General features: G+C 46.9%; 1 protein-coding gene across 1 annotated transcript; it reads right to left on the bottom strand.

The window, feature by feature from the left end:
• Nucleotides 1-8,134: 8,134 nt before the first annotated feature.
• On the bottom strand, nt 8,135-9,030 carry LOC109199791 (probable Bax inhibitor 1). The gene has a single exon (XM_019355120.2). The coding sequence runs from the start codon at nt 8,994-8,996 to the stop codon at nt 8,199-8,201; it is 798 nt and encodes a 265-aa protein (XP_019210665.1). The 5' UTR covers nt 8,997-9,030; the 3' UTR covers nt 8,135-8,198.
• Between the last annotated feature and the right edge of the window lie 17,986 nt (nt 9,031-27,016).

Here is a 27,016-nt window from a genome sequence, read left to right as displayed (position 1 = left end):
TACATAATTGCTCGTTGGTGCCCTTGGTTCTCTCGGTCGTTCGGACCTCTGTCTGATTGTGACATGAATACGCTCGCGGTCAAATTGCTCGGATCGTCAAAGTGTCGCACCAGTACAACTGCACTAGAAGTACTTACTGCGGTGGCAATCGTATTGACTCGGCCTAACCTTACGCAGCAACCGCACAGCTGCGATCGCACTCTGGCTAAGAGGTTGTTATTCAAAGACTGAAGTGTCCACGGATAGCGCCAGCAAGCCATGTCGTCCACGCGAGTACATCGACCTATACGGATCTACACGCACGGTCTCGCTGAGCGGAAACCCCCCTCCAAGGATGTTCCTTTCGGCAGTTACAAATACAATTCAGCGAACAATGACTTGCCCGGGGGGTTATTCCACTTTGTTCGCGACGGAGACCTATATGTGCCTACGCTACACGGACTGAACGCGGAATACATTCAAACTCTAAAGGATGTGGCCGTGTGCTCCGCCAACAGTTCCATGGCCAGTAGGCCGTTTCTCAACGCGGCTCACATGTACGAAGTCGAACTGATCAACACGGGCCACGAGCAATTGCAACAAGGCGACCGATTCACCGTACAGCTACCAAATCAACGCGACAGGACAGCTCAGTTAGAAGCGCCCTTGGACCCCGGGTATGATCTACACGTCAATAAGGGCATATGGGGAGGATTGCTGGCCACTAGGCGAGTGAACACCGAAACCGGCGGAGACTGCATCGAAGAGTTGCTACGTGCTATAAAGGACGACGAGGCGTTCGACGTGTTCCAGCTCATGTCGCCTTACACGCCAAATAGCACGCTATCGATGCTTACCCTGGTAGCCAACGGAGGTGGCTACCACCGTGTACCAGACCAGTGTCGTGGGACCGCAGCGGATGCCGCGAACGGAGAACTCGAGCAGTTGAACATTGAAGCAGTTATCGACAACAATCAGGTCAAACGATATCTGAGAACTGTGATACGCCATGCCCTGACCATAGTGGAAAGCGTCCAGGGTTTTGCCTGCGGACAAGTTATTAGAGCTTGTAAAGGATACACAACTAGTCCTATTCATACCGGGGAGAGGTTCTGTGCGCAGCTGAATGTAAACCGTTGGCTTTCGTGACAGACGCATTTGTGTGCTACCAATATAAATGTATGTATGTTCATGTGTGTGTGTTGATCTCAACAATAAACGACATGAAAACAACCCACATGTGTTGAGTGTACTTTATTCACATTGCGAGATACACCATCCACTTAGCGTGGCAAGTCAACTGAACTGTGCGAGTACTTCTTGATGTAAGTTGGGTCGAGTCGATAAGGGTGACTGTGAGACAACCGATCAGCTTGTTGGCTTTTGCGATGGCTTTTCGCTTTCTGTTTCAGGCGGTGCTCCATAGACCTGTCCTTTGGCACCACAATTTCAACTGGGGAGTCTCGGTGCTCCGAGTTGACAGGGGTACTCTCTTCGGTTGTGCTCAGTGACCTGTCGAGCTTGGGACCCTCCGAGGGTTCCCTGCTGCTGCTGTTGCTGCTGTTGTTGTTGCTCCTGCTACTGCTCTGCAAATCCCTCGACGGCCTTGTGTGTCCTCTGCATGTAACGCTTGTAACCATCGAGATGTCAGCGGTTGCGTCGCGAAACCCCTGCGGTGTAAACGCACTTTGTCTTTCGGGGTCTTAGAATACCAGGGATTTAGGTCCCAGGGTACGGTTTCGTCGTTGTCGTCCAATACGGTGGGCCTGCATCGCAGTCCAGTGAATGTGCTGCAGTTGTTGTAGGGGGAAGCGATGCCCAGGTGCCATCTGCCTTTCGGTGTGCCGGCGGTCATGATGCTGGTGTCGCCCTGAACGCGCGTACGTACAGATAGCACTTACCGAACCACAGCATAGCATTCGCCAATACCAGGGCACGCAGAGTTAATGCTATGAAATCCAACAGCGGCTCACTGTACTTTTGAATGCCACTGGCCATGGTGCCCGGTGATCTGTAAGCATGGACGAACAGAAAGTGCTCGACACTCACACCAGGGACCGGCAGAATTAATGTAGTGGAATCCAAGAGCGACTTTGCGGTTCTTGCGAGCACAGGCTTCAGGTTACACAGTATCGGGGCAGTTTTCATTGTCCTAGTACTATCTGCGTGAATCTAATGAGCACCACGTACATCGCGATTGCTGGGACGCCAAACAACAGGGCATATGAATCTGTCACTGGATTAAACACCAGATGGGCCGTATTGTAAAGCAGTAGGAGCAGCGATAGGATAGCCCAACCGACAGGAGCCGGATTGTACTGGTCTCGATTTATTATCGGTATCTCCTTGTGTCTGCCTAATGCATTGTGCTCATGTCGCTCGTCGAAAGTGGTGTGCAATGCACGATCTTCTCTGCAAAGTGCTAAAACCTCTGCGTTACCCGTTGTCGCTACGGCAGAGTATTGCACTTGCCTGATCGTCTCGCTTAGCATCTTAAGTTCCACGGTGCAATAGGACCACATGGCTTTCAGTTCCGCTAGAAGAAATAGTATCCTATATCCGTAGTACCAGTCGTCCAACGCTGGAGCGGTTGCCAATGTCCACAAGGCATGCACGCTACATAATCCGATGGCGCACATTCGCATTTTTACCTTAACTCCCATTATGGTGCTCTCTTGCCGTTTCTGTGCGTGACACCCGTTATATGTGCCTAAACAGCCGGACGAATCCAACTGCGTTAATCCACACAAACACGCCGATCGTCCACACGTACAGGTGCGACTCCGCTGCGTCGGCGGGAGTACATTTGCCTTCATGGCAGGTCCTCCAATACAGCCACGTGCACATGTAGGCCACGATCAATTGAAAGCGTAGTGCAAACGAAGATGTTTTAGATACGCCGAAATCAGGATACAAGCGCCCTTTACTGTGGTCGTAGTCGTTTCGTCTCGAGGCGCACGTGGCACCGATGTACAAACCCCAAATCAGAGTTGTGCACACCGATAGCGACCATATCGCAGCTACTCCGCTCAGCAACTCCCAACTGTACAAACGCAGAGCGTGAGCCACTATAGTGATAACAATGACACATGTTGAAAGTAACCGTAAGGCCATGTACAACTTCAGCTTCCAAAAGCGGACCTGTTCGTGCGTGGTATTTATCCAACATACCACAGGAGGGAGGTATAACGGGTGAATGGCCGACGTCGTCATGTTTTTATTCAGTATGACAGATAGCACTAACTCCTGATCGGGCAAATGCCCTCTGGGAAGCATGGTTGTTCTCGCAATGTACGTTTTGGGGGTGTTATCACCAGTGAATTAATACCGCGTTGACCACACTCAAAAGGCATGCCTTAAGAGTCTGGCGGAATCTGCCGTGTTGCCGGATAACTCAGAGTCCTGGTAGCGAGATACCGCAGTATCGGCTACAGCGACCATCGTCTGGAATCCGGCGTGATCTGAGTAACGCCACACGCAAGATCCGTTGCATCGGAAGGTATGGCCGTGTTCGGTCCCGATGTGCACGTAGTAGCATCGTCCGCTATTCCGAAGGTAATCGCAAAGGAGCTCGTCCTCGTCTACGGCCCACACGAGAGTGAGTGTGACACCCGCGTGGTCTTCTAGAAGAACGCGCTTCCCCGAAGAAGACGATTTGGCCACCAGGTACAATTTTATAGCTGACGGAGCGCCCTTGTCGCGGGGCACGGTCGTAGCCTGAACCTCGCCCGTGTGACACATATCGCCGAGGACGGATCCGATCGAACCTACCAGCTGTAGCACCTCTTTCACCAGATGCGGCCTAGCTACAATGCAGTGTATTGCGAACCAAAGGTGTTCGCTTGACACCGGAACGTTTTTGTATGCCATGTTCATCACGTTACGCATCACCGCAGCTCTGCGGGTGTCCAGAGAGCGAGCTGAGCGAGAAGCGTCGTCGCATCTGATCATTTCGTGGAAGCGACTCAACGATTTGTTCCATTCTGACACCAGCAAGTGTATTGGCATAGCAGGAATGTACAGCTCTTCCATACCGACGTACCCGCACATCAACCTTTTTGCCATCACGCTGCTGGGTTCCGCGACGTTACTGTTGTACAGGTCCACGATACCACAGTGCTGCCCGTCCCCGGGCGTGACCGGCATGAACCTCACACACACGTCTCCAACCTTCGGCCCCGAGGAAACGCCGTCCATGATCTGGGACGCGACATGCTTGAAATGGATGGTTCCCATAGCCAAGTTGTTACAACTACCGCGGAAACTCACGGTCGGACATATCACGTCGTCGTGCCAGTCGTCCTGCGGAGTCCTCGTGACTTGGCCATTGTTCGACGCCGCGCGATGAACACCGGGGGTTTTCAGTAGACCACAAAGCGACTTTACGGCCATGTCTCTCTGTTCTGTTGTGCATATGGTCTGTGCGCACAAACTACTTTGGCTTCGCCCTAATGCATAAACAGTACAGATCATCGTACACTGTTGTAGTACGTGCAGTTAGCTATTTGCAGTTCTACCACCACACCATGCGTTGTGCAAATAAACCTGTGAATGCATGTTGTACGATATGAAAAGCCTACCGATTTGCCGACAAACATTGGCCGACATGGGCCCGAAAGCCTACCGATTTGCAGACAAACGTTGGCCGACATGGGCCCAAAAGCCTACCGATTTGTCGACAAACGTTGGCCGGCGTGGGCCCAAAAGCCTACCGATTTGCCAACAAACACTACACACAGCTCGATGGATCTCACCACACCTCTGTGTGTTCTTGTTTTTTTTTTATTTGATGTTGAAATGTGTATTGTGCTTGTAAAAAACAAAAAAAAAAAAAAGAACATTTGAGGCAAGGTGCTTCGTCAGTGAAAGTTGTGTTTATTTAAATTTTTTTTTGTTGAAAAACACCACAATTACACAGCGTGATTTATTGCAACAATACACACAGTTAGATTTATTGGAACACTACACACAGCTCTTCGGTGTAATCGTTAGGTTGGCCGACCTGCAGCACTTTCCTCGCCGACCTGGGGGTTTGGAGTTGCCGACCTGCGGGTTTGGAGCCGCCGACCTGCGGGTTTGGAGCCGCCGACCTGCGGGTTTGGAGCCGCCGACCTGCGGGTCGGGAGCCGCCGACCTGCGGGTCTGGAGCCGCCGACCTGTGGGTCGGGAGCCGCCGACCTGCGGGTTTGGAGTTGCCGACCTGTGGGTTTGGAGCCGCCGACCTGTGGGTTTGGAGCCGCCGACCTGTGGGTCGGGAGCCGCCGACCTGCAGGTTTGGAGTTGCCGACCTGTGCCGTCGCTTTGTGGTCGGTGCCGTGGAGTCAGAACAGTGGTTGTGTTTGAGTGAATGTCTTCCTTTTGTCAATGTGATCTCCCAAACATAATATACACTGTTGGTCACGCAAAGAGCACATCTGTTGTTACTACTCCAGACTGTACATAAACCCAAATAAAGTTTGTCTTGTACGTACTATAAACCGAGTCTGTGAATGTTTTGGTATTATACAGCACACACGTACTCATACATAGCTGATGACACAGAATTCAAGCTGATACGTGGTAACCCCTTTGTGTTTTTTTTTATTTATTTGACAAATGGTGGTTACAATGTCAACACATACATGTACAAACATCACAACGCGAGCAAACACATGCCTATTCTCTCGCTAAAAACTTAGTAGAATACAGGTGCGCGAGACTATGTCTATGCGTGACACATGTTACACTGAAAGATACAACCTGACCGTTTCTCCGCGTGCACATTCTGAACAAAAAGGATTAGGACATTCACAGCTAGCATGACCGCAAGGCTTGATGTACATCTTAGCCTTAGCACAATCCGAACAGATTACATCCTGTGACACGCTACTCATACGGACGAACCGGTACCACGTCCACTCGATTTTACAGTAGAAACACCTTCGCACCCCTGACGCTGACACGCTTTTCAGGATGCAATTCTCACATGCAATGTGTCCGCAGTTAAACACACACATGTGTGTCCATTCGTAACAACAGGGACACGTGTACAGATCGGTAGGCCGTCCGATTGACACAGGTGGTGTAGAGGACGTTGACGGTTGGGCTTCATTGAAAAATGCGTCGATTGTTGCTTGCACCACGGACGGTCCATCCGCCCTGTAGCTCCGAGGCTCAGGTCTTTGTACTGCGGTGGGAACTGTAGCAGAAGACCGCCGCCGGGGAGGTAGTCCCATTTCACGTCGGGTGTAATCATCCATGAGAGGTGTACGCGTGGTCTCCCACGAGTTAGGACGTCCAGTGGGCACAGTTGCATTGTAGCTTTGGATCTGTAAGCCGAATGTAGGCTCAGTGGAAGACCTTTCGGCGTAATCCCTATCACTTGGATCGGGGCCGGTGAAGTCTACGGTGTTGATAAAGTAAACGGCCCCGCGATCGAGTTCGCAGTCCAGAATGTCTTGAAGCGATAACTTTGAACACAAGTTCTTGTTGTACGGTGGTAGCCAGGAGAGGAAGGTTTTTTGTAGCTTTTCGCAGTAGGCAAATAGCTTCCGGTCGGGCACCAATGCGTGCACCACCGCCAGCGTCTTGGTTCGCTGATCCTGTACGCATTTCCATTTGCTTACATGGAAACGCTTCATGTACGCGGCCCGGGGTAATGCCCGCTTGGCGTCCGGGGTCGTGGGGCGTACAATACCGGCTATGATGTGCTTATTTGCCAAGGACATGACTGTAGACACAGCGCAAGTCTGCTGTCCTATTAACAAGCTCCTGCTCCGGGTCGGCTGGCTTTGCGCTGCGGGTCAGCTGGCTTTGCGCTGCGGGTCGGCTGGCTTTGCGCTGCGGGTCGGCTGGCTTTGCGCCACAGGGAGCAATGGCCCTACAGTGGCTATGTGTGGGTTTGACGTTTGTTGTTGCTCTGGCTTACATGGACCTGTATCAGGGTTAGTAGATTTAACAGAATGTAATGTTCAAGCATAAGTGAGCATTGTTACTTATTCTACATTTGTTGCTTAGTAGAGTCTAGGACGGTTGCTGAAATAAAACTGTGTACACAACCTTATGCGCCAACCAACCGTGTCTATGACTGTGTGTTTCACAACAACATTACACCACTTACTCCTCTCTGGTCTCGGCAAAAACCCCACCCATGGTTAAATAGAATACATAAAAACTGGACCCCTGGTTCTACGCTCACCGGCATTCGGACGAGTCACACCGTCACCCACACATAGGAGAGTCTCAGAGGATAGCAGCGTAACACGAATACACCGAGATGAACCCGACCGGGCAGTTGGTGCTCTTGGACGGTGCGCACTCGTCTGCGACTTCTAACGCAAAACGGCAGGTCTACTTGGACACGTTTGCAGAGTTCGCCAAGACGGTCGAGCCGTTTACTGTAACTTTCAAGGTCATGATGTCTAACATGTCTCTGTATAGACACTCGCTGAGTGCTACGGGGAACAACGGCTGGTGTCTGGCTATGCTTCGTCATGTGCACGAGCACCCCATTGAGCATGCCGAGTACGCTAAGGATTTGTATGCTACCGCGAGGACAATAGCAAGGTTTGTGGACAAGTTACACGAGGCTTCGGGCGATCCCAAATGCGCAGGCCACGACAATGTGGGATTGGCTGAGGACGATTACGAAATGTGGTTCACCCTCGAAATGGACCACGACTTCACGGTGAGAGTCGAGGTAGAGCCTACTGCTAAGTGTCCCAGCGAGACCGCTCGCATCTTGAGACAAGGCGTTGTGGACATCGACCCAGTCTGGAATATCATGATGGAGGTAACGGGCTATATCTGCCTATACGCTCTGGGCGCAGAGCTGATGGCCTCCGATGCTGCCGACAATGCTGAGGAGCAAACTGCCTCCCAGAGCACGGACACCGCAGCCAACCGAGCCATCGCCGAGCCCGACGACACCACCAACGTATTGCGGCTGAACCAAGCTGCCTCCCAGAGCACCGACACTGATGACAAGGCAGCCATCGCTGAGCCCGACGACATCAACGTATTGCAGCTGAGGAATCGCAAAGTCCTCAGAAGGCCGGCTAAAGCGAGACGTGGCGCTCTGCATTAACCTGCTCTCTAGTATATTCTCATTCTCCAAGCGTACAAACAACTCACACGAAATGTTGTAGTCTTTGTTTATTGGCGACAATAAAACAATCATGAACAAAACCATACAGCATTTGTGTTTTTTCAGGCAATGTAACAGCACACGTGCACTCATTTCACACATCGGTCGGTATTATCTTGCACAGAATACGTTCAGAGACCGTCTTCGTCTTCTTGGCCTTCTCCTTCGTGTAAAGGATGATCATCAGTCTCCTAAAAATGCTGATGAAATCATCAAACAAGGTCACACAGTGCCAGATGTAGTCCTCGTCCCCGTTCTCTGCTTTCTCGATAATGAGCTGAGTGTCAAACAGGACAAAGCCGCACATGACGAGCAGTCCCAGGTAGGTGTTCGCCTCAAACAGAAGCGTAGATCCGAAGAACACGTTCGTCAGAGACACCAGGAACAGAATAGAACAGCCGGACATGAGTGTGCCACGGAGGAACAGGTGGCCCCTGTGTGTGTCGTACAAGGCGCTGAGAGTGAAGCAGATGAAAATCACCGAGGTTCCCACGAAGGCGGTCGCGATGACATTCGGATCGACAGCGATGACATCGTCCAGTATGGGTCCAAGGCTAAAACCTGTGAGCAAGGCAAATCCTTCAAGGAAAGCAAGTCTCTTCCTTTCTGTCTCAGGGTTATGGGGGGTCACGGCAAACCAGATAAACAACCCCAGTGAGGTGAGGGTAGCCACCGCAAGACAGATCAACAACCCCAGGACTGCGAGGGGGGACGCCGCACTCACTGTAACCAGGCGTGCGACCAGATAGATGTAGACGTAGGAGCCGACAGCGGCCAGACACATACAAATTGCCAAGCTTGAGTACACTTTCTTCAAGTGCTCCTGGGTGGAGTGAGATATGTGGGAGAACTGGAAGACAGCATCTGTCTTGCTGTGGTCAAACGCGTTCATGGTGAAACCAGAGACTGCGATCGGATGATACGTCCTATGAAAAAGCCGTCTCCTTTCTCTCTGTTACGAGCCGTCTCCTTTCTCTGCTTTATAGTTAATGTGTGTTCTGAAACAGTAAAACCAAAGAACCTGCACTAGTTCCAATCACATATATACAAGACTGTACGTCTTTTACCGGTTGAAGCGTTAGCTTTGAAGCGATGGCCAACATATTACATAGACGTTACACGTTTTTCTGATTCACGTTTATTGTGCCACAATTGTGTAATTAAATCAACTGACATACAATGTATAAAGCAGCAATCATAGTAAATACACATGGTAAGATGTTACATTCGTTGCTTGTATTTCGACTAGGCGGATGCCCCGTCCGGACGAAAAGGCGGCCTCTGCTGGCCGCGCACCATAGAGCATGCGCGAAAATGCAGTAATTTCCGCTAGGCGGATCCCTGCCAGGAAGGAGAGGCGTGGCTCGCGGGGGACACGCCCCTAGGGCCATGTGCAACGGGGTAGTGCGTTTTTAAAACGCCCCCCCGTGGCCGTGTATTTTATTACAACGTTGAGAAAGCCTTGCCGTTGAGGCGCCTGTTTCCCTTAACCCTTGTGCGCCCGCCTGTTCTCGGGGCGTGGGTCGTGGAGACCCCCGAGGGGCGTGTGTGTTATTATGATGGTGGTGGTGGTGATGGTGATGATGATGATGGTGATGATGATGATAGGGGGGGGGGGTCGCTAGGACCCCTCGGGGCATATGCGTTATGATGATGTTTAGGGTGGGGGTGGTCGCTAGGACCCCCTCGGGGCGTATGCGTTATGATGATGATGATGATAGTGGGGGGGGGGGTCGCCAGGACCCCCTCGGGGCATATGCGTTATGATGCTGTTTAGGGTGGGGCGGGGTCGCTAGGACCCCCTCGGGGCATGTGCGTTATGTTCATGATAATGGGGTCGCCGGGACCCCTCGGGGCATGTGCGTTATGATGCTGTTTAGGGTGGGGCGGGGTCGCTAGGACCCCCTCGGGGCATATGCGTTATGATGATGTTTAGGGTGGGGTGGGGGTCGCTAGGACCCCCTCGGGGCGTGTGCGTTATGATGATGATAGTGGGGTCGCTAGGACCCCTCGGGGCATGTGCGTTATGATGTTTAGCGTGGGGGTCGCTAGGACCCCCTCGGGGCATGTGCGTTATGATGTTTAGCGTGGGGGTCGCTAGGACCCCTCGGGGCATGTGCGTTATGTTCATGATAGTGGGGTCGCTGGGACCCCTCGGGGCATATGGGTCATGTTCATGATAGTGTGGGGGGTCGCTAGGACCCCTCGGGGCGTATGCGTTATGATGTTTAGTGTGGGGGGTCGCTAGGACCCCCTCGGGGCGTATGCGTTACGATGATGATAGTGGGGTCGCTAGGACCCCTCGGGGCGTATGCGTTATGATGATGATGATAGTGTGTGTGTGTGTGTGTGTGTGTGTGTGTGTGTGTGTGTGTGTGTGTGGGGTGTCGCTAGGACCCCTCGGGGCGTACGCGTTACGAATCGCAAAGTCCTCAGAACGCCGGCTAAAGCGAGACGCGGCGCTCTGCATTAACCTGCTCTCTAGTATAATCTCATTCTCCGAGCGTACAAACAACTCACATGAAATGTTGTAGTCTTTGTTTATTGGCGACAATAAAAAAAAAACAATCACGAACAAAACCATACAGCATTTGTGTTCTTTCAGGCAACGTAACGGCACGCGTGCACTCGTTTCACACATCGGTCGGTATTATCTTGCGCAGAATACGCAGAGAGACCGTCTTCGTCTTCTCGTCCTTCTCCTTCGTGTAAAAAGGACGATCATCGGTGTCCTAAAAACGTTTAGGGTGGGGTGGGGGTCGTTAGGACACCCCCCAACGAGGGGCGCTCGTGTTACTACGACGTCGGCGGCGTCTGGGAAGCGGCGTTGCGTGAAGCGGCGCAGTTGGGACAGTACTTGACGGCGCAGTTGATGCACACGTGCGCTCGGCACTCGCGGCACAGGATCTTGGTCTTGACGTCTTTGCTCCTGGGACACACGCGGCACCTTCGCCTCTTGACCGGAGAGGAGTCGCGCGGCGTAGCGTCGGCACCGTCGGCCTCGGTAGCAGCGGTAGTAGCAGCAGTAGTACTTCGGGCCGCGACTCGGCCTACTCCTCGCGCTAACGCCCTGGCTTCGATCATGGGGCGCGCGAGCGCTTTGCCCAGCCGCTCGAGGAAGAGCCTTCGTCTGTTGAGCTTGCCCGCCATCCAGTCGGGGTGAATTTCCCTCCAGAGCACGAACGCGTTGTAGGCCGCCACGTCCACCATGTTGTGGAAAAGGGCCACGGGCCACCTGCAGGTCTTTCTCCTGCAGCTGTACGTGCTCATGACCTTGTCCAGGTTGTCGACGCCTCCCTTGGTGCGGTTGTAATGCAGCACCAAGGGAGGTTTGCCGCCGGCGTCGCCGTTGCTGCTGCTGCTGCTGCTGCTGCTGCTTTTGCCGTTGCCGATGCGGCGGCGGCTAGGCCGGGGCTCGGGGCCGGAGCGGCGGTGGTAGCGAGGAGCGGTGGTGAGGAGCAGCACGTTCTTGTTCTTTTTGGCCACGTAGGAGAGGATGATCGTGTCTGGCCCTCTTCCTCCTCCTCCTCCTCCTCTTCCCTCTCCTCGTGGCGCGGAGCCGGCGAGTACTACGGATTCCACGGAGCCCACGGCCCTGCCCTTGACGCAGCGCAGCTCCCTGGGGATCTCGGGTCTGTTCGCTCGCAGGGTGCCCAGCACCGTGTGGCCTCTTTCGCGAAAGAGCCTGTCGGCGAGCTCGCGCGAGGTGAAAAAGTTGTCGCACGTGACGTTGCATCCCGGCGGCAATCCCTCGGTGAGGTCCAAGACCACTCGAGCGGCCAGGTGCTTTTCGGGAGGGCCGCGCTTGTCGGGCTTGCCGGTGTACACTTGCATCTTCCACGCGTAGCTGGAGCGCGCGTCGCACGCCACCCATATCTTGATCCCGTACCTGGCCGGTTTGCTGGGCATGTACTGTCTGAACGGACACCTTCCTGATGATGGCGAGAGAGAGAGAGAGAGAGAGAGAGAGAGAGAGAGAGAGAGAGAGAGAGAGAGATGTGGGAAAGTGTGGGAGATTGGGGCAGAAACGCAAGAAGAGATGTGAGTTTGACAGAGAACGCGCTTGCAAGCGTGGAAGATATACAGTCATGCAAAAGCACACACGCAGAACCCGACGACAACAATGCCCAGAAAGCTAGCGTTGTCGCCGTTCCCCGCTCCTCTTTCTCCTCTCTTCCCCAGTCACGCACACACACACACACACACACACACACACACACACAACACGCACCACGTACGTACCTCTGAACGGCACCAGTCTCTCGTCGACGGTGACCTCCGGTCCCGGTCGGTACATGGCGGGCAGCCTCGCGCACCACTCGTCCCACACGGCTCTGATGGGGGCCAGTTTGTCGTAGCCGCGGCCGCCGCCCTCGCCTCGCACGGCTCGTCTGGCCTCTCTGTCGTCGAAGCGCAGCGCGCTCGAGTAGGCTCGAAAGGTCTTGAGCGGCATCGCGGCCCTGAACACGGACCTGCCGCTCTCGGCGTCCCACAGGCTCTCGCAGGCCTCTCCCCGGGACCTGTACACGCCGGCGAGCACGAGCAGCCCCACGTAGGCCCGGAACTCGACGCGGCCCATGGGCTTCCACCCGTCGATGGCGGGCCTGCGCCTGTCCGCTTCCAGGTTGGTCATGGCGATCACCGAGTCCTCTATCTCCGGCGGGAAGTAGGCCATGAACGCGGAGGCCTCGTCGTGCGCAGCCGCAAGGGCCTCTTCGGTGGGGCCTCGTCCTCGCGGCTCGAGGTCGTCGTCGTCGTCGTCGTCTTCTTCTTCTTCTGCTTCTTCTTCATAGTCTTTGTCTTCATAGTCTTTGCCGTCTTCTTCGTAGTCTTCGTCGTCTTCGTCGTCATCTTCTTCGTCGTCATCTTCATAGTCTTCGTCGTAATCGTCGGCTACATCTGCGTCGCGAGTTTCACCGACAGCGCCGTGGCCGCGATCGCGCCCAGGATCATGAACGCCACCTGCAGCACGGCCGGCGTCCTCCTCTTGCCAAATCTCCCAAGTCCCCCGCCCCGGTTCAGCGCCTGCTTCTTCCTCTCCCGGTTCAGCGCCTGCTTCTTCCTCTCCCTCTCGGCGGTTCGACTCGCCTTGCGAGCCGCCGTCCTGGCAGAGTTGCAACGCCGTTTCGTAGTTGTGAGCCTCTTCCGCGTAGGACCTATGGGGATCCGCCACCCCATCGTTTTCGTCCTCCCGATCCTCCGAGTACCGCTCCTCGTCTGCGAGCGTTCGGGCGGTCGAGTCGTTATCCTCCTCGGCCTCTTGCTCTTCTTCCTCGGTCTCTTCCTCCTGATCCTCCTCCTCCGAGTTCTCCTCCTCCTCCGAGTTCTCCTGTTGTTGTCGTCGCCGCCGCTGCTCTTGGTCTTCCTCGACCCCTAGCCCTCGATAGCGAAACGTGGCCGGTCGCAACAACCCAGACACCGGAGCCGACCCGCGTAGGCCAAAACCGTCGGCGATGTTGACGGTGATGGTGAGGAGGACGAGCACCGTGACACCGACGGCGAAAGCGCTACGCCTGTACCGCCGAGCTTAGCGCTCTTTCGCTCCCACGGTCTAGTGCGTGACATTGCCTTTGTCTAAGGAGACCCCCTTGTTGTCGTCGTTGGCGTCGGCGTCGCCCTCCGTAACCAACACCAACACGCTTAGTACCCACCATCTGCTTTCTTATCATCTCGCCGCGAGACTCGCTCTGCTTTCGCTAGGGTGTTCCTCGAGACACACACGCACACACACACACACACACACACACCGTACTCACTCTATCCTTCCATCGAGAGCGGTGGTGGGGGGGGGGGGATCGTGAGACCCCAAACCCCCTTGCTAACTCCACGGGGGGACCCGCGTCCCCCTGGCCGACAGACCGACCGACCCCGCCGGGGAGCATCAGGGTTAACTGGAGAATTGGGAAGGAGTTTGAAAGACTGCGAAGCCATAGATGCAAAAATAACACACACAAACAGAAAATGCACTGACTTTACAAAGACAAGCTCATGAAGTTTAATGCATAGAGATATTGAATAAACCTGGCTGAGAACATAAGCATATGCAATGAAGATCAGCTTGCTGCTTGTATGAGTGAGAGAATGCTGTGAATGTTTAATAAAATAGAGAGAAAAACAAAAGAATAGTGACTAAAGTAGTGTTTAAAAGAGTGCCTTACGAGTGCTTTTGCACTGATTGATAAAAGTAAGTGATTAGTATAGAAAGAAAATGAAAATAATTAAATAATGTGATAAGGTTTAAACATGTATTTCTCTTGTCAAGTTGACTTGCTGAGATGAGTCACTATGCAAATTTGCTGGAGCAAAGACACTTCCTGTGTGTCTGTGTCTCGGAGGCTTTCAGTTCAAGAGAGAGCGGTGGCTGTTGAAGATTATTTGGCGAAATATATAAGGGTAAAGTATCAGGATATTTGATTACGGTGGTCAGGTCTGCTCAGAGGGGCAGATTTGGACAGGAAATTTATAATTTAAGGATGATACGTTGTTGAAATTGGTTTTTATCTTGTGCCGAATGAAAACATGGCAGAGTGAGGAAGGGAGACATTGTGCAAACGGTCTTTGATCTTTTGACGAGGTTTTCGGTGTGTTGAATGGGTGAAATTTAAGATTGTTTAAGATTTTTTGGGGCGGTTGTTTTTCATTTTAATAGAGGGAGTTTTTGATAAACATGGACATGTCTAAAAGGGCCCATAGTTTTAGTAACAGTGCACTTAGGGAAAAAAAAAAAAAAACCTGTCAGGTGATTTTGTTTTGTACTTTGATGAGCTAATAATCAGCTCTCTTTTTTCATTTTTGTTCTAAGCAGGCCTGGAAGAGAGTGAACTGACGGCGCTGACAAAATTACCAAGTACGAAAATCAGGTGGGCTTTATCGATTATAAATTGGCTGAGAAGGAGACCTGATTGGCGGGGAGTCTCTGTTTAATTTTAGGATTGCAGCAATTCAATCCAGTCAAAAGTATAGAGAACTATTTTCCTAAAAAGGAAAACGAAATAAAACAAATGATTAAGCTCATTTTGCTGATGTGGAGCATTTCATTAGGCTGCAGAATCAGCAAAAATATCATGTGTGGATGTGTGAGTGAATGTGAGTGACTGGACGAAGGTGGGGATGAATAAATGTGGACAAATTTACCATGGGAGGAAAATAAAGGGGATGCTTTGTTTTGCTTTTGCCATGAGCAGGACAAGTGGGAGACTTAAATCTGGGGATGCTGATTTTGGGATGTTGATGTTTACTTTGAGGTAATTATTTACTGGGGTTGGATTATGTTATTACATTATAGAATGCTAAATGCTAAAAGGGAAACATTGTTTGATGAAATTCAAGTTACCATTAACTGAGGTAACACATGATTGATAACTGTTCTGTTTAAGTTTATTTTTTGTTATGACATAGACGGGATCAAAAAGGGGACAGTTGAGTATGAAATGTGAACTACAGGTTTTGTTTTCAGGAAATTCCAAGGATCCAGAGTTCGATGGAGCAACGAGTTTGAGAAGATTTGACATGATGATTAAATTGATTTTGTTCCTTAAACACAGGTTTTCAGGACTGGAGCAAAATACCGGAGAGGAAGATGGCTGAAGTGTTTGGAGAAATGATATGACTAACCTTTTTTCCCTTTTAATTTCCTAAGCTTGGGTGAAGCAGTTTGAGTTTTTTGCCACATGAGATGTGTCAAAAAAGAGAGGGATTTAAGATTTAATTTGTTTAATTTGAAATGGGTTTTACTAGGATTTTATAACTATTGGGTTTTTTTGATAATTTAAATATGGTAAAATTCTTTAAATTCTTTAAAGAGAGGATTAAAATGAACTGAATTAGGTTTAGAAGATGAATTGCTGGTGTTAATAAGAAGTTGTGCACCAAACTTAAAGGGAAACTGTGGGAATAAAGGATATGCTTTGGGGAAGATTAGTGAAGATTTTACTAGTAGAAAATGTGTGATTTTTTCGTTTGACTTTTAGGATAAGTTGTTATAATGTAGGCTTTAGAAACAGATAGTAAATAGATTTATTTCTAGGGTAGAGGAGAGCTTGTTATGAGAATGTTAAAAGTGTCACTGACCCGAATGAATAGCATTGAAGATTATATACATAGAAATGATTTTTTCTTACACATTGCAATCGTGCTCATTAACAGAGCTGATGTTCGGTCCATTTAAAGGTCATAAGCTTCGATGAGCGTTATGTCTCAGTCGATATATTGTAGGGGACTTGGAGCAACAGAAGGATAAACAGCATTCACGCTTACAAACACATATGGTTTAAACATAGGTGAGGCCCAGGGCCTGAAATCCATTTAGCATTTAACTGAATAGGAGTTTTGCTTGTAACTAAATTAGGTGACATGTAAAATATGGAGATAACACATGCAGCTCCACATGAGTCTTATTATATAAAATGCAGCTACAGAATAACGAACGCTTGTTGAAGTGACCAAGTTTTTGTTTAAAACAGGACCAAAGGGGGGAAAGCCTAGGTATTTTGGTTAAGACTGATAAAATATAATGACTGATAAAATATAATTAGAATGTACCATTACATTAAGAGCAGCAAAAATGAAATAAAATGCTGTACCAAAACAGGTTATAACACAGGAAATGTGAGTTTTAAAATGAAGTTAGTGTCAACACGCAGAAGTTGTTCCTAGGGAGCTTTTAGCTATGATGAAAGTTATTCAGGAGTAATTGATTATATGATTTTAATGTATGATGATTTAATTAAAATGGTTGTTTTTTCTTTGATCCTTGTGTAGAATAAGTGGTTATGATGATTTTTCTTGTGAAAGGTGATTTTAGGCCAGAGCTGTGACAGTACAGGATGTTGAATAGAGTGAACAACAGGAAACATAGGACAGCAGTGCTGTAAGACTGTTAAAATGCTGTAGATTGAGATGAGTGATGTTTAAGATTATATAGGAACAAAGGTCAGAAAGTCAGAAGATAATTAGGTTTATGCTTTTGATTAAAGACTCCCCAAAATAATAGGTTGAACCAAGTTTGAATAAAGAGAACAATTGATGGACATAAGTGAGGGGAAGAGAATAGTAGGGAGAAGGTTCTTTTTATCCACTACAGTTAAGGTGAATCTAGTCTTAGACTAGGATCTACTCTGTGAATTATTAGTTTCGGTAATGTTTTTATTTGTTTTGGTGACCTCTGGATAACATCCAGAGGTCAAGAGAGGAATTGTTGGGAACGAAGTATTATTTTTTGTCATTGTTGTTATTTCCATTTATTATTTTATTTTTGTTAATTCTATTTTTATTATTTTTATTATTTTGGTATTACTGTCATTACTGTTGCATCATAAACATATAGCAAGCATATGTATACAAGAAGTATTGATACAAGAGGTATTGATATTGCATTCAAATGTTCAAATATATTGGTATCATATTAGTCTTTATTACAGGTTCAGTAAAGAACCACTTTAAACTGTTGAGTTGAATCTATAACCCGAAATGAGACAGGAAGTTATAGGCTTTTGAAGTTGCAGGTTTTGCAGAAGTGAAACCAAAAGCAGAGTGAGTGCAAGCCAAAGAGTAGGGTGTTTATTATGCATTTATCTTTGATTTAAGCTTTAAGTAGTTGTATTAGATTGAAATATTTGTGTTATACAGTTTACATAGAAGTTAAGATCATCACAACACAGGATGGCCTTAGCCTGGTTGCCTGGGTTGGGGTCAACTAAGGTGCAGAGAGCAGATGCACACTCGGTGCACGCACAGACAGACATACACACACATACACACACACGCTGTTAGGGTGTAGGTGAGAGTTGACTGATGAAGCAGTAGATGCACGATGCGAGAGCTGAGCTGGCTTACGGGAAACCACCGGGGAGAAGATGGAAGCCAGTGTACTTTTATTTGTGCCTTAAGTTGTCGAATAGAACATTTGTGGTTTTGAAGCTGATGTATGTGATGACGCAATGAGGGGGCGTCACTAAATATACTCTGATGCATATAAAACTGTATTTTGATGTTAGGAGGATGAGATTGTGGGGCTGTCTGCTTACGGAGTCCGCTCATTCTCCCACGCGTGTCATTTCATTAAAATCATCGTCTTTACCCTTTGGACCAGTGTGGTTACTTGCATTCCTCCTGTGTTTCCTTCCCTATATTTTTGAACCTTAACACCCCCCACACCCTCTAGCAGATCATTACATGAAGGAACCTTTTAAAAACAAGCGCGTTCATGCTCACAGGTGTACACACGGGTGATCACACACACAAACTACACCCTCTTTGGCTCCTACCTCAAAGCACACTGTGCGCTGTCGATCTCACGTGCTGCACCATAATGTTTAATATTTAGTATTTACTGTCATATTCCCATATATCATTGTGATCTTGTTTATTACTCTCGTTTTCTTCTGCTTGCTTTCTTTTTTCTTTCTCAACAGGTGATCCAGGTGATTGATATATGTATTTTTTTTTTGTCTGCTTATTCTGTTGGTTTTTGTTTTTTGCCCTTTTTCCCCGTCCCTCTTCTCAGGTTTTTTTTTTTTTCTTTCCCTCTTTCTTTCTCCCCTTTCTTTCCACCAGTCAAGTCTGTCCCGTATTCAGCAAGTGAAAATAAAATAAACAATAAAAGGTGAATCAGATGGACCATTACAGCAAGGCTGGGATGGTCCATTTGGTAAAGTAAATCCGTTGGGCATCTTTCTTCGCCTTTAGACAATAATTCTGATGGCAAAAGAACCAAACGGGACAGGTTAAAAAAAAAAAAAAAAAAAAAAAAAAAAAAAAAAGGATTTCCCTTTGATTCACTGCGGGGGCATTTTGGAGTCTGTCAATGAAACTCTTCATATTTGTGTTTGACACCAGTTTATAGAAACAGAGAAATGTGTCATGCTTTTGTTCGGCCTCCACAAATATACACATTTGTTCATTGGTTGGACTTTTTGGAAGGAGACACATTGAAAACCATGTTAATAAGATCTTGTTGTTTCCTGTGGATCCGACACAGAGAGTGGACTTCAGACAGAAAGCGTGGAAGAGATTTTAGAGGCCGTGTGTGGCAACAGGAAGTTTCTGTATGTTTGCTGATCTTACATGTGGAAAACAACACGTGATGTTTGTGAAGTTCTACAATGATCATTGTTCTCACAGCATTGCAGCAACAGTGCTCTTATTGCTTATATCAGCATCATCCTGTGACTCCAAGCTTTACTTTTCACTCTTTAATGTTTTATTTACATTTTCTGAGCAGCATTAACATGAGTTAGCTTAGCTAGCAGAGCAGCTAGCAGTTAGAGTATGAACTCTGTAAGCAGTCAGCTTGGTCCTGGACATTGTTACTGACATAAAGCTGCTCTCTGCAGCCATGTTTGACCTTTGTAGGACTACAGTAATGGAGGATTTGGAGGCTGAACTCGGCTCTGTGACACTTTTTGTAGTGAACTGATGAAAGCTGCGTCTCAGATGGATGTTAGTCCAACACATCAGACACGACCTCTGCAGCTCTCAGTTGATGTGCACATGAATGATTTGTGTTTCCTCTGCAGGTGAAGGTAGAAAGTGTGTGTGAGCTGATGTGAATTGAGCAGCATGGATCAGTGTGAGGACAGAGAGGAGGGAGTCCCTCCCTCTAAAACCACTCTGTGTCTGGCCTGGTCTGCTGGACGCTTCATTAATTTTAAAGTCCAGCCTGTGTCTGCTGCAGAGAGGTGAGCTGTTAGTAACATGAACTCTTTGAGTTGGTTGGTTGGTTGCTAACAGACATAGATTAGTTTATGTTAGCTAAGTAGAGACAGAAGCAATGACTTAGTGGAGAATAAAAACACTGAAGCTAAAAATCTGTCTCACTGTTGTGCTGCTCTTTGCTGCAGCAATGAGTTTATTTAAAAACTTTCACCCTCTCTGTCTCTGCAGCAGGAAGTGGTTCTGCTTTCTTTGCTGGCTGAGCTAAAACAGGAAAATCCACGTGTTAGCTGTAGTGTTTGTAACGAGGCTAAAGAGGAGAAACAGAGAGAGAACTTTATTAATCCCTCGAGTTGGTTCCTCTGGTAAATTCAGTTTAAAAAAAGCTGGAACTAATCAGATACAACAAGACAGGGAGAATGCACAACTTAACAAAATCCTTTAGAGACACAAGACATGGAAGGTACACAGGCAGGGGCGGGCCTAGGCTTTTTGCTGCCCCGGGCACCATCATCAAAATTATCAACAGGCTTGAAATACTTTACATGTAATGAGTTGATATTATATATTAGTTTGACCTTTTAAGTAGAATAGCAGACAAATCAACAATGCAGCTCTTCCAATTAATGGCTAATTAATATTATGCTGAACACAGTGCAGAAGTGTAAATTCCGCATATCAGATTCCTTGGTGGCGCTGTCACTTGGTGTTCGCTCGCTTTGTGTTAGAGTATCACTTCCTGTTCCTGCTCAAACACAGTGGTGTGTCTGAGTAGCTTTTCTGCTTAGCAATTTAATTGAAATCTTTTGATACATCCCTTTTTCATAGTATAATCTTAACGTGCTTCATCTGAAGCACCCTTTCTGTGTACTCACTACCTAATTTATAGCCAAAGTATTCACTCACTGTCTCTGTACTGTTTCAATGCTTAGCTTAGCTCGTAGCCGACTCGTTAGCACCATGGCTACTTCACCTGTCCCTCCTGCACTTTCCTGCTCATTGTGTCAGATGTTTAGTTACTCCTCGGCCTCCTTTAGCAGTAATGATACCTGTAACAAATGTAGCATATTTGCAGCTCTGGAGGCCAGGATTACTGAATTGGAGACTCGGCTTCGCAGCCTTCATTCACCCGTAGCTAGCCAGGCCCTGTAGCTGGTGCAGCCGAAGATAGCGTAGGCCCCGCTAGCTGTTCCCCGGCAGACCCCAAGCAGCTGGGGAAAGAGGACGGCTGGGTGACGGTGAGGAGGAAGCATAGTCTTAAACAGAAGCCCCAGGTACACCACCAACCTGTTCATGTGTCTAACCGTTTTTCCCCACTCTGCGACACACCCGCCGGGGGTCAAACTCTGGTAATTGGTGATTCTGTTCTCAGACATGTGAAGCTAGAGACACCGGCAACCATAGTCAATTGTCTTCCAGGGGCCAGAGCAGGCGACATTGAAGGAAATTTAAAACTGCTGGCTAAGGGTAAACGTAAATACAGTAAGATCATAATTCACGTCGGCAGTAATGACACCCGGTTACGCCAATCGGAGGTCACTAACATCAATATTGAATCGGTGTGTAACTTTGCCAAAACAATGTCGGACTCTGTAGTTTTCTCTGGTCTCCTCCCCAATCAGACCAGGAGTGACATGTTTAGCCGCATGTTCTCCTTAAATTGCTGGCTGTCTGAGTGGTGTCCCAGAAACGATGTGGGCTTCATAGATAATTGGCAAACCTTCTGGAGGAAACCTGGTCTTGTTAGGAGAGACGGCATCCATCCCACTTTGGATGGAGCAGCTCTCATTTCTAGAAATATGGACAAATTTATTAAACCCCCCAAAATATGACTATCCAGAGTTGGGACCAGGAAGCAGAGTTCCAGTCTTACACGCCTCTCTCCTCCTGCTACCCCCCCAAAAACCCATCTCCATTGAGACTGTGTCAGCTCCCAAACAGACAAAAAACAAACTAAAAACCAGCAACAAACAACTTAAACATAAAAAATCACAAAGAAAGAACAATACAGTATCCACATGTGAACCAAAGAGTAAAACAGTGAAATGTGGATTATTAAATATTAGGTCTCTCTCCTCCAAGTCTCTGTTAGTACATGACTTAATAATTGATCAACAAATCGATTTACTTTGCCTTACAGAAACCTGGTTGCAGCAGGATGATTATGTTAGTTTAAATGAATCAACACCCCCGAGTCATTCTAACTACCAGAAACCTCGAAGCACAGGCCGAGGGGGCGGTGTGGCAGCAATTTTTCACATCAGCCTATTAATTAACGAAAGACCAAGACAGACTTTTAATTCATTTGAAAGCCTGATGCTTAGCCTCGTCCACCCCAGCTGTAAAACTCAGAAACCAGTCTTACTTGTTATCATCTATCGTCCACCTGGGCCTTACACAGAGTTTCTCTCTGATTTCTCAGACTTTTTATCTGATTTAGTGCTCAGCTCAGATAAAATAATGATTGTGGGTGATTTTAACATCCATGTAGATGCTAAAAATGACAGCCTCAACATCGCATTTAATCTGTTATTAGACTCAATTGGCTTCTCTCAAAATGTAAAAGAACCCACCCACCACTTTAATCACACTCTAGATCTTGTTTTAACATATGGCATAGAAATTGAACATTTAACAGTGTTTCCTGAAAACCCTCTGCTGTCTGATCATTTCCTGATAACATTTACATTTACAATAATTGATTACACAGCAGTGGAGAGTAGACTTTATCAAAGTAGATGTCTTTCTGAAAGTGCTGTAACTAAGTTTAAGAATATAATCCACCCACTGTTATCATCTTCAATGCCCTGTACCAACATAGAGCAGAGCAGCTACCTGAACGCTACTCCAACAGAGGTCGATTATCTTGTTAATAATTTTACCTCCTCACTACATACGACTCTGGATACTGTAGCTCCTGTGAAAACTAAGGCCTCAAATCCGAAGTACCTGACTCCGTGGTATAATTCTCAAACACGTAGCCTAAAGCAGATAACTCGTAAGCTGGAGAGGAAATGGCGTGTCACAAATTTAGAGGATCATCATTTAGCCTGGAGAAATAGTTTGCTGCTTTATAAGAAAGCCCTCCGCAAAGCCAGAACATCTTACTATTCGTCACTGATTGAAGAAAATAAGAACAACCCCAGGTTTCTCTTCAGCACTGTAGCCAGGCTGACAAAAAGTCAGAGCTCTACTGAGCCAACAATCCCTTTAACGTTAACTAGTAATGACTTCATGAACTTCTTCACAAATAAAATTCTCATCATTAGAGAAAAAATTACCAATAATCATCCCACAGATGTAATATTATCTACAGCTACTTTTAGTACCATCGATGTTAAGTTAGACTCTTTTTCTCCAATTGATCTTTCTGAGTTAACTTCAATAATTAATTCCTCCAAACCATCAACGTGTCTTTTAGACCCCATTCCTACAAAACTGCTCAAAGAAGTCCTGCCATTAATTAATGCTTCAATCTTAAATATGATCAACCTATCTCTAATAATGGGCTATGTACCACAGGCCTTCAAGGTGGCTGTAGTTAAACCTTTACTTAAAAAGCATCTCTAGACCCAGCTGTCTTAGCTAATTATAGGCCAATCTCCAACCTTCCTTTCATATCAAACATCCTTGAAAGAGTAGTTGTCAAACAGCTAACAGATCATCTGCAGAGGAATGGCTTATTTGAAGAGTTTCAGTCAGGTTTCAGAGCTCATCACAGCACAGAAACAGCTTTAGTGAAGGTTACAAATGATCTTCTTATGGCCTCTGACAGTGGACTCATCTCTGTGCTTGTCCTGCTAGACCTCAGTGCTGCGTTTGATACTGTTGATCATAATATCCTATTAGCGCGACTAGAACATGCTGTAGGTATTACACCTCTCCCTCCATAAATGCAAAAATAATAGCCTATAATTAATTTATCTGGTGTATCTGCTGTTTCTCAGGTAGTTGCTTACATTATATAATATATTGTGTTCAGTATACGTCACTACAATGTGATTTCGGAAATATATAAATATACGAACAACAGGCTCTTGCGCGGAAATCTCTTTTCGTCGATAAACAACGATTAGGGAGCAGCATAGTATTCAATAGGAGGACCCTGCACGTCAATTCTCGACGCGAGGGGGGTGAAGCAGAGGGAGCCTGACCATGCGTCACACATTTGACGAGTTGGGAGTGAGAACGTGTTGGCCTGGTGCCCCTCAGGAGACAGAAGCTGGAGGATGTCTGGTCATTTGTTCTGACACAAGCTGTTGGGGAATTATATAATATTTTTAACCAGTTAATGAAAGAAGATCCAAAACCAAATTTGTGTAAAGTTGCAAATATAAATTTCCAGTTAACTCTGTCAAACGCTTTTTCTGCATCTAAAGAAAATATTGTAGTTTCAAGGTTTTTACTGTATGAGTAGTCTATCAAATTAAGTAATCTTCGTGTATTTGTTGATGAGTGCCTACCTTTTATGAAACCAGTTTGGTCAGGATGAATTAAGAGGGGGGTTATTTTCTCTAGTCTCTTTGAGAGAGCTTTGCAGATTATTTTAAGGTCTACATTTATAAGGGATATTGGACAATAGCTTGAGGGATATACAGGGTCTTTGCCTGGTTTTAGCAGGAGATTAATGGTTGCAGAATTCATATTTGATGGAAGTCTGCCATTTTCCTTGATTTCCAACAACGTTCTGTAAAAAACTGGTGCTAGAATCGTCCAGAATTCTTTGTAGAATTCTGCAGGAAAGCCGTCTGGACCTGGAGCCTTATTATTGGGCATACTTATCAGGGCTTCCTGGAGTTCACCTGATGTCAGTGGCGAATCCAGTGCCATTGCTTGGGTGTCTAATAATTTTGGAAGAGTTATGTTGTACAAAAACTGATCAATTTCCTTTTTAGATCAGTTTATTTGTGGTGAATACAACGTTTTATAGAAATCAATGAAAATATTGTTTATTTGTTTCGGGTCATATACTGTGTTCCCAGATGAAGCTTAACAGCACATATAGTTGAAGCTGATGTTCCGGGAGTGTCATTATAGTCTAAATATGAAGTCCACTCTTTTTTAAAATGTTTAATAAAGTCTTCATCTTTAAGCAGCGATGTATTGAATCTCCAGTGTTTACTTGGTGTAGCGTTCTTCTTATGTATTTGTGTTAAAGATACAGGAGCATGATCGCTCACAGCTATAGTGTGAATCTCAGTCTCTCAAAATGTGGCTCAGCAGTGAGCTGCTGACCAAAAAATAATCCAGACGAGAGTAGGAGTGATGAATGTGTGAGAAAAAAAGTATATTCCTTACTGGTGGAGTGAAGGGAGCGCCATGCATCGCAAAGACCAAAGTCGCTCATATACTGTTTGATTATATTTGTGGACTGCCAATTACGCTGAGTTCCTGCTGTATTGAGCCTATCCATTTCTTCATTTAGTCCAAGGTTGAGGTCGCCTCCAAGAACAAGTGTGCCATCTAAGTGTTCAGAGAGTGCACTGAAAAAAACCTGAAAGAATGAGGGATCATCAACATTTTCATCATCAACACCTGAGTTTCCAACTTAAAGAAGTCCAGATGCTTTTCTTTCCAAGCTCCTTAGACTACGATGAGCTGGATGATGGAGAACCTTCATGGATATACTGACATAAACTGATCTATAGAAGAAAATGTAGAAACATGAGTTATATGATAAAACATGTTTATGATAGTGTAGTGGCAATTCCTTTTGTTTGACAGACCAAACATTCCACAATTAAAAGTCCACAAGCCACTGCTGCACTGAGATAATATTTCGTACGCAGGCAAAAGAAGTCCACTGTCCAAACTTGAAAGTTGCGTTTTTATGGTTTATTTATCCAGTTTGGCAAGCAAATAACAAGATCCATTTTTTGTTACTTCCTGCTGCTTCACCTGCTCTGGTAAAAAAAAAACAAAAAAAACAATAGGCCCACTCCAGTGCATGCTGGTCCTATACCAGTCTCTTTATTTATACAAACAAAATGGCCCTACAGCTCTTACTGATTTATTTAACAAGGTAACATCAAACAAACAAAACACTGAAACAAAATGTTACCGTACAAATAAACTTGTAAATAAACCCCAAAATATAAGTAAACTAACAACAAACTTTAACTAATTTCAAAATAATAAAAATAAAGAACAAATAGCGCCAACACTCTGGCCGCTAATTGTGCATACAATCACAATTACTTTAAAGTCCCAAAAGGAGGAGCTATTCCCTTAAGCAGGTCCTTAATCTTCGTTGAGGATTTTCTTCACGATGCGGCTTCCAGTAGCAAAATACGTTTTGTCACTGGCCTTTCCAAAACACTGGTCTTTGTTTGTAGTCTCACAGAATGCACCAAGCCTTTTGCATCCTGGTTTACATTTAAGACTTTTGCCATCATCCATGATCCTCTTGGAGCTGTAGCGTCTGCAATTAAAATAACATCTCCAGGTATAAGACATCTTTTAGTCCTCATCCATTTTTGTCTTTGTTGCATCAGAGGTAGGTACTCAGAAAGCCATCTCTTCCAGAACAACTCTGCCATGTACTGTACCTGTTTCCACCTTTTCCTGAAATGAAGATCACCTTGAATCAAACAGTCCTGGTGGTAAAACTGGTTTATTTTTCAGCAACAACAAGTGATTGGGTGTCAGTGCTTCAAGATCATTTGAGTCATCTGAAACTTTAGTAATGGGTCTGTCGTTCAATATAGCTTCAACCTCACAGAAGACTGTTTGGAGTCCTTCATCATCCAAAACTTGCTCTTTGAGAACTGAGGCTAAAATACTCTTTATTGAACAAATGAGGCGCTCCCACACACCGCCTTGGTGAGAGGCTGCTGGGATGTTAAAGTTCCATTTCATGCCATCCTGAACAAAAAGCCCTTTGAATTTTGGCATTGTCCAGCTCAGTCAAACTTTCTTTTAACTCTCGATTCGCCCCAACAAAATTTGTAGCATTATCAGATCTGATGGTCGAAACTGGGCCTCGTCTACAGATGAACCTCCGCACAGCATTTATACAGGAGTCTGTATCAAATGCACATGCAATCTCCAGATGTACTGCACGACTGGTCAAACAAGTAAAAAGAACTCCATACCTTTTAAGGAGACTTCGTCCTCTTTTAACACTTATAGGTCGAAAATAGTCCACTCCAACATTTGTGAATGGAGCTGTGTCTGGCAGAACTCTCTCTTCAGGCAGGTCTGCTATCTTTTGTTCAACAAACTTTCCTCTGTTGCGACTACACATGATACAACGAGAGA

The sequence above is a fragment of the Oreochromis niloticus genome, unplaced genomic scaffold (genome assembly GCF_001858045.2).
Source record: "Oreochromis niloticus isolate F11D_XX unplaced genomic scaffold, O_niloticus_UMD_NMBU tig00007939_pilon, whole genome shotgun sequence".
In the NCBI taxonomy this organism is placed as follows: Eukaryota; Metazoa; Chordata; class Actinopteri; order Cichliformes; family Cichlidae; genus Oreochromis; species Oreochromis niloticus.
The sequence above is the reverse complement of the archived record's forward strand: the minus strand, read 5'-3'. Positions and strand labels throughout refer to the sequence as shown.

Excerpts from the sequence above, each read along its gene's own strand:
- LOC109199791 (XM_019355120.2), bottom strand. The coding sequence starts at position 8,996 with ATGAACGCGTTTGACCACAGCAAGACAGATGCTGTCTTCCAGTTCTCC.